The 8,169-nt window shown below is 48.5% G+C and overlaps 1 protein-coding gene across 1 annotated transcript; it reads right to left on the bottom strand.

The window, feature by feature from the left end:
• Positions 1 to 785: 785 nt before the first annotated feature.
• On the bottom strand, positions 786 to 5,544 carry Nefm (neurofilament medium chain). Its single transcript, XM_027927144.2, has 3 exons — positions 4,471 to 5,544; positions 3,727 to 3,851; positions 786 to 2,355 (listed from the first exon to the last, which is right to left on the bottom strand). Exons 1-3 carry the CDS (start codon positions 5,542 to 5,544, stop codon positions 786 to 788), a joined length of 2,769 nt encoding a protein of 922 aa, XP_027782945.2.
• Positions 5,545 to 8,169: the final 2,625 nt, after the last annotated feature.

The following is an 8,169-nucleotide window of genomic DNA, read 5'->3' as shown; positions in this document are numbered from 1 at the left end:
AAACAGGGAGACTTCTATCCCACCAAACCTCTTTTTTTTTTTTTAATCGAGTGCTTTTATTTCTATTGCAGGAATATAGTTTTAAAATTTTTAGAATGAGGCTTGGGTTAAATAAAGATTTGGACACCCGAAAACACCTTCAGCAATTACGTCTTCCAAGTAGACACTCTCAGGGAAATGGTGGTAAGAAGTCTAGTTCCCTCACAATTCCCACCCATGATCTATTTCAGGGAAAGAAAGCTTCAGGTTGCAGAGATTTCACTGTGAAATGACACAACATCAAGCAATCGACTATGTTTCCAATATGACCTTTATTGAGCAAGTACTGCTGTGACGTTTAACATCGATCAACATAAGGTTGCAAACTGTGCATGTCAGCGAGGTTCTCCCATGAACAAAAGTCCATTTTAAATGCACCAGTGAGGTAAACATAATTATTCATATATAGCTTTCTTAAGGCTAAGAGAGTTCTGTGTTTCATTTATTATTTTTGGCTCAGTTGGTACTTTGCATAATACATCTCAAGACATCCCCCCCCTGAGCGCCCCCCTTCCAACAGCTTGGGAAATTGGCAAATTCCCCAGGTACATACAATATCATGCATTTGAATCCCCCAAAGACTGAGGAGGGAGCACCCTGAGCTTGCATGCAGTTCCCTCATATTGCACAAAGTAAAATACAATGTCTGGAGCCCCCATGGGAGAACCCGTTCTGTTTTGAAGCTGTCAATCACATGCATTTTGAAATTGTCATATGGCTTAACCTTTTTGCAATGGACTCGAATCTTAGTCACTCTGGGTGACTTCCTTTACTATGGCGTGTGAAGTGACTTTTTCTACCTTTTTAGTTGACACTAGTTTCTCCTCAAAGGTCTCTTCATGCTCTTCGACCTTTTGAGTGACGGTTACAGATTTAGTGATGTATTTGGTAGCACCATCGCCCCCCTCACTGGTGATCTTTTCTACCTTCTTGGTCACCACCACTTTCTCCTCACTTCTGTCGTCCCCCTTCTTCTCATCTGTGGGGCTCACGTCTAGCCCGTTAGTGACCACGCCTTTCTCCTCTTCCCTCCCACTGCCCTTCTCCTTGGTTTCCTGCTCTTCCTCTTTTCCTTCCACCTCCCCATTGACCGCTATGTCTTCCTTCCTGGATTCCTTTGCACCCTGGTCGCTCCCTTCCCCCTCACCCCCTCCCTCCTCTTCCACCTTCTCCTTCTCCTGCTGAGGCTTCTCTTCTTTAGCATCTTTCTCCAAGCTCACCTTTGGGGTTTTGCTGACCACCTCCTCTGGGGCCTTCTCCTTCGCTGGGGACTCAGCCTTCTCCTTCGCTGGGGACTCAGCCTTCTCCTTGGCTGGGGACTCAGCCTTCTCCTTTCCTGGGGATTCAGCCTTCTCCTTTCCTGGGGACTCAGCCTTCTCCTTTCCTGGGGACTCAGCCTTCTCCTTTCCTGGGGACTCAGCCTTCTCCTTGGCTGGGGACTCAGCCTTCTCCTTGGCTGGGGACTCAGCCTTCTCCTTGGCTGGGGACTCAGCCTTCTCCTTTGTTGGGGACTCAGCCTTCTCCTTCCCTGGGGACTCGGCTTTCTTCTTCTCTGGCACATCTTTTGGCTTCTCCTCCTTCTTCTCTACCTTCTCCTCCTTGGGGGCCTCCTTGGCCACCTTTTTCTGGTCTTCCTCTTTCCCCACTTCGCCTTCAGCCTTTGGCTTCGCCTCTTCCACTGGAGACTTGGGCGCCGGCGACTTGGCCTTCTCTGGCTTTCCCAGCTCCTCCTTGGCACCCACTTCTTCAGCCTTTTCCTCCTTAGCCTCGGCTTCCTCCCCTTCAGCTTCTGCCTCCGTCTCCCCCTCCTCCTCCTGCTCACCTTCATCTTTTTCGCTAGAGCCTTCCTTCTCAGACCCTCCCTCTTCAGCTTGGTCGGACTTGGCACCCTCCTCCTCCTCCTCTTCCTCCTCCTGGCCTTCCTCTTCCTCCTTCTCCCCCTCTTCCTCTCCTTTGATTTCAGGGGCTGCAGCCTTCACTGGAGACTTTTTGGCAGGTGCGGCTTCTTCTTCGGCTTCCTGTTCCTCTTCCTTTTCTTCCGCCTCTTCTTCCTTCTCCTCTTCCTTCGCAGAAACTGCCAGTTCCTCGGCGATGGCCGCCAGGGCGTCTTCCATTTCGGACTTCTCATCCTCCACTTTGGTTTCCTCGATGATCTCCTCCACGAACTTGTGCTGCACCTTTAGCTTGGGAGCCTCCACTTTGGTTTTCTGAATCTTACTGGATATGGTGACTGAGGGCTGCCGGTGCGTGTACAGAGGCCCAGTGATGCTGCCCGCAAAGGTGCTAAATCTGGTCTCTTCGCCCTCCAGGAGTTTTCTAAGGAAAAAAGAAGACAAGACATACCGAAATCTCATCGGCCTTCTGAGCCTCACTAATTATGGGTAATGTTGTAGTAGCTGCTTTTGAATAAACAGAATCACATAAGGAAAACATTCCATCGAGCCAGTGTAGGGCCTGCTGTCATTTCACTGTTATACTCTGTCATCAAGAGACAGATTCTTCTGAACTGCCAGCCGTTTGGTTGCCTGCTGCAGTAACTAACCACTCCCAGTGGTCCACTAACCACACCCAGCCACCAAAGCCTTGGTCTGCAGCAGCAGTTCATTTGGTGCAATATGAATATGCTAAAAAGTTCCTTAGCAGCCACCCCCCACCATCCCCCAAAACAAAACCCAAACCATTAGTGACCTTCTTGAGCATTTGGACTCTCAAGGATATGTACTCATTGTTTTAAAACAAATATAATGTTCAAAATATTTCACAAAACTATTAAGCACATTTTAGAAGTAAAGCTATATCAAATTATAGCTAGGTGCTAATATGGATGTATCAATTAATAAGTTGGTTTGCGATTTTTATCAAAATTGTCAATTTAATATCATGATTTAACTTCCTTGAAAAGAGAGTGCAGTTTATTCTTATCATTTTATATTTACCTACTGGTAGTAGGAAAAACTGTTTGATCAAGGATTTTGTACTTCAAATTTAGTCATCAACAACAAGGTCTCATCAATTAGGAGATCTGTAATTGATCTATCTATAAACAGATCATATAGTTAGTTCTACATGTTCCTGTTCTCATATGAAATGCTAGATCTAGATATATGTAGGTAAGTATAATACATGATATATATCTATGTGTGTGTATATAGATATATGATCTAAACCATATAGTCTAACACAAATATAATACATCTACATTATCTACATTTGTAAAAATAAATGTATCTATATTCTAATGTATCAAATCTATCCTCAGCCAGATGATGGCAATAGTAAGCTGTAATAGAGAAACAGAGAAATAGAATGTCCTGGTATTTGTCCTTGACATTACAGATTTGAAAAGCTGAAACCACCATATGAAATACTAAAAACTAAGATTTCACTTGTGCTTTAAGCAATCAAAAATATTTGTCACTAAAACAAAAATGTATGCACAGATATTGAAATCAATTGGTGGTGACCCCCTTTCGAGCAAAATTCAGAACACTTCATTTCAACTTATATTCACGTTTTTAAAAGCTGGATTAAAAAGTGATAAAACCACATTTGCAATTCTCAAGGAATTCTTAATTAAGCAAGGAGACTCCTGCAACCTGCCTGCTTTAACTTAAGTGCCGCAGGTTCTGCCTGAATGGCCTCCGCAGTGCGGTTAGGGTTCTGCCCACGTGGGCAGCAAGCCCCTACCTGTACGCAGCGATCTCGATATCCAGGGCCATCTTGACGTTGAGGAGATCCTGGTATTCCCGCAAATGACGAGCCATTTCCCACTTTGTTCCCCGAAGCTCATTTTCCAACTGCTGGATGGTATCCTGAAACAGACAGAGTCTCTATGGATTCATCCTTCTAAGCAGCGACTCTTCAGAGTCACTTGCTGTCCCCTTCCCACCCGACCCCAATCTCCCTGAAGCTCTGCACACCTCTCAGACATTGCTCCGCCCCCTTTCTCCAACAAACAAAATCAATGTGAGAGTAAGACACGTCTCAAAGGGAACAAATACGCGTGTGGAATCTCTTTAGCGGACCTATTCCTCACTCCCCATTTGGGCTGAATTCAATTTTGAGAGCTCTTGGGATCACTGCCGGAAAAGTAGAGAGAGAATACATGCGTTTCTGTATAATGAGTTATGCTAATAAGTTTCTTATTTATCAACTACCTGAAAGTGCCCCTACTTGAAAAGTGCTAGAAAACTAGAGTGATTGAGGAAAAGCAGCACGTTTTTGTAAAAGGTCAGGACTTCCAAACAGCTGGGTGGAGCTGAGATGGGCTAGGACTCTTGACCACCGCTAACTTGGGTGTGCGCCGCTCGTGTGCACTGGCGAGCGGCCACCAGGGAGCGCGACAGAGAGGGCGCCTGGGTGCGCGCCCAAATATCGGGGGCGCGCGGCGCTGGCGCTGGCGCAGGCTGCATGCGCAGCCGCGGTTCCTACCTGGTAGCTGCTGAGGTCGTGATTGTGGCGCTCCTCTATATCGCTGAGCTGCCGCTCCAGGGACTCCTTGGTGCCGCGCACGGACTCCAGCTCGATGCTCTTGGACTGCAGCTGGCGCCGGTACTCGGCGATCTCTTCCTTGGCGGAGCGGATGGCCTCCTTATTCTGCTCGGCCGCCTCGGTGAGCTTGGCGTAGCGACATTTAAACCACTCTTCGGCCTGGTGCATGTTCTGATCAGAGTGGCACTCGAGCTGAGAGCGGATCTCCTTCAGCGCCGTCGAGATGTCTGTCTTCAGGTAGTCTTTGCGCTCCACGGTGATGTGCGACGCCTGGATCTGGGCCAGCAGGTCTGCCACCTCCTCTTCATGATTGCTCCGCAGGAAGGCCACCTCATCCTGCAGAGACTGCACCTTCTTGTCCAGCTCTACCTTGACCAGCGACGACTCCTCGATGTCTTTGCGCAGCGCGCGGATGGCCGCCTCGGTGTCGTCGCGCAGCCGTGCCTCCTCCTCGAAGCGCTCTTTGAGCCGGTGGATGTCTTCCTCTAGGTGGTCAGAATCCAGCTGTACCTGAGCCTTCTCGTGGTTCACCATCTCGAGTGTGGCGCGCAGCTCGCGGATCTCCTGGTCGTACGCGTCGCCCAGCTGGGCGTGCGAGGCCTGCTTCTGCCGCAGTGCCTGGATCTCCGCCTCGATCTCCTTGTTCTGCTGCTCCAAGTAGTGCACTTTCTCGATGTAGCCGGCGAAGCGGTCGTTCAGCCCCTGCAGTTGCTCCTTCTCGTTGGAGCGGGACAGCTTGTAGTCGCCCCCGGAACCGCCGTTGAGCAGGGACGAGGACTGGCTGAAGTCGAGGCTGCTCTCCGCGGAGCTGAGCATAGCCGAGCTGTAGGTGAGGCGCGGGGCGAGCGCGCTGCGCTTGTAGGAGGAGGACACGGTGCTGGGCGAGCCCCGGGACCAAGACTGCGAGCGGAAGCCGCTGGACGGGGAGCCGCTGACACGGCTGAAGCTGGAGCGGGTGTCGGTTACCCGCCGGTAGGCGGACGGGTTGCCCAGCGAGTCCAACGTGTAGCTCATCTTGGAGGCCTTGGGGTGTGTGGCTGTCACAGCGCTCTGCTGGCCTCGCCGCAGCCAATATATAGCCGCGGAGCTGGTCCCGGGCCAGGGCCCCGCCCCGTGGAGGCGGCGGCCGAGGAGGCGGGGACTGCGGGCACCCGGCCGGGGGGAAGGGGGAAGCCGGCTTAACAGTGATTCAGCGCCCGCTCCACGTGGGCCAGCGCCGCAGCGGACCCCGCACTTTGCTGCCCGCGTCCCGGGCCCTCTCCTAGCTTCCCTTTGGCCTAGACCACTGGTGACCCCGCAATCCCCTTCTCTCCATTTTTCACCTTCAGATTACATTTTTCACCTTGGTGAGACTATCCACCCAACGCCGTTTCTTTGTCTAGTAACTCCCGCCCTCTGGGCAGCTCTTCCTCGGACCCTCTTGCTCTCCACCTGTTTAGCCCCTCGCTTTTCTCTTCTTTGCCCCCTTTCCGTTACTTTTTGCTTTAACTCCTCTTTGGTACTTAATCACTCCTTGCGTCTTTGTGGGCCCCTTTCTCCTTTTACTTCGATCCTTGGTCAGTTTCACTCACCCCGCCCTACTCTCTGAGCCCCTTACTCCCCCGGGACCTTTTTCTTTCAATCTTTTCTTCTTCCCCGTCCCCTCCCTCCCCTCCCCCCAGGTCCGCTCCTCTCCCCTCCCCCATGCTCATCTCCCCTTGCCTCCCTCCCCTTCCCCCACTCCTTGTCTTAAGGCAGCCGGAGATGAGTGCAGAGTTGTGTCTACAAGGAAAAAAGACCTTGAGGAATGGTCGCCCTGAAGGCTCCAGGAAGGGGACAAAGAAGACAGGCCGGGGTAGTGACTTGTATTAAAAGTGGGATATGGCGCTACATTCTGCTTAACGTTTGGGGGACGTCCGCAGCTTCCGCAGGGGCAGAAGGTAAGGCGCTTGTGCTCTCATGGCGCCGGCAGCACCTAGGACAGCGCCCAGGCCCCGCGTCAGAAATTCTGCTAGCGGGTGGGCTTCTAGTCGGGCCTTGATTGTCAGGTTGGCAGGTGGGAGGGAGCTCCCTTCCCCCTCCTCTCTCCCGAGTAAATACAATTAAAGGCTGTGAGTAGTGACTCTGTTTGCAGGAGCCAAGCTGGAATCCCACGCTAAGACTTCTCTGCAATGCAGGGTTGGCACAATGAACAGATTGCAGATTTTGAAAACAACCAAAATTCATTAAAGTCAGTTAAAAGAAATATATACACTTGAAGAGCCCACTTTGAATTTTCTAACATATGATGATGCAGGAAATCAGCAGATACGAGGCCTGAAACTTGAAGGTCATATATGTGTGTATATATGTATACACACTCACACACCTTGGAAAGGGGAGCTTGAAATCTGCTGAGATGAAAAGTAAAAAAAAAATATATATATATATAGTTTATGTTAAGTTTGAACACAAACAATTGCCTTTTCATCTTTAAATCCAATACTTCTTATGTGTAACTGCAATGATTGAAAGGGCATCTGAATAATTTTAGTTTTAAAAGTTGCCAAATAAACTCATCATAACCTTGAATAAACCCAGATACTTTTTCCCCTTCCATTTAAAATGTCATATATTCCTCCATTTAGATTTTAGTGAATAGTTTGGTATGGATTTTCCATATCTTAAAACATGTTTATTTAAACAAGGACTCTACCCAGACTTTCTCTTCTCTGGTGCATTTCTAACTGTCAAAATGTGCCTTTATTTTGGATAATGCTTTGGGGGTAATTCAGGATAAAAAAGTTCAGAACAAAGCAAGGCAAAGTGAAGGGCAGAATACTAGATTAATGACAGGGTGGGGGCCACAGCACAAGTGACCAAGTGTGAAATGCTTGTTATAGGTGAGACGAGACCCACTGCTTATAAAGCAGACTCCAGACTTAAATAAGCTTTTCACAACGTCTTTGCTAGAGCCCCCATTTTATTAAATGACAGGGTTGCATGAATCAGTAAGTAATCAGAAAAGGTTTAGGTTTACAGAAGTTTTATTTTTTTAATTTTTATATACTCTCTTGGCCCATTTGTGTTAAAAGGAAAGCGAGAGTTTAAAAAGAAGGAATGAATTTAGGGAGTTAGCTCTGCTTCATTAATGTGGTACCACAGTACTGCAGGCTGTGAGGGGGGAAGGCTGCTCCCAGATGCTGAGTGTTGGTTATCTCTCAGGCAAGGAGGACCTGTGCCTCAAGTTGTTAAGACAGGTGACAGAGTATGGGGACTGACGTGTGAATGTTATAAATTCAAGATTTTCATATGGACAAACAAAGGAAAAGACTCCTTGTCTCTCCTTGCCTCTGTAAAGTCCTGGATCTCAGCGTTGGACTCAGCAGGATGCTATCTAGCGAATACTACATGCTAATTATGCAGAAATTATACTTTAGTTATGTATTGCTTCCTGCTTTTATTAAAATGTATAAAACCCTGGCAGTTTCTTGTTGTACATTCTCTGAAAACGCTTTCTACAACGGAAGCACATGGTTGCCGGGCAGGCTTCAGCTGTTAGTTTTCTTTAGGGCTTTGGCAATGAGATGACTCTGCAGAGAGACATTTACAAGGAAACACATGTCTAATTTCACAATTAGCCTGTTTTGCCTTGTATCTAAACTAGCTCAAAAAATTGTT

Source organism: Marmota flaviventris, chromosome 3 (genome assembly GCF_047511675.1).
Source record: "Marmota flaviventris isolate mMarFla1 chromosome 3, mMarFla1.hap1, whole genome shotgun sequence".
Lineage (NCBI taxonomy): Eukaryota > Metazoa > Chordata > Mammalia > Rodentia > Sciuridae > Marmota > Marmota flaviventris.
This window is presented reverse-complemented; position numbering and strand designations above follow the sequence as displayed.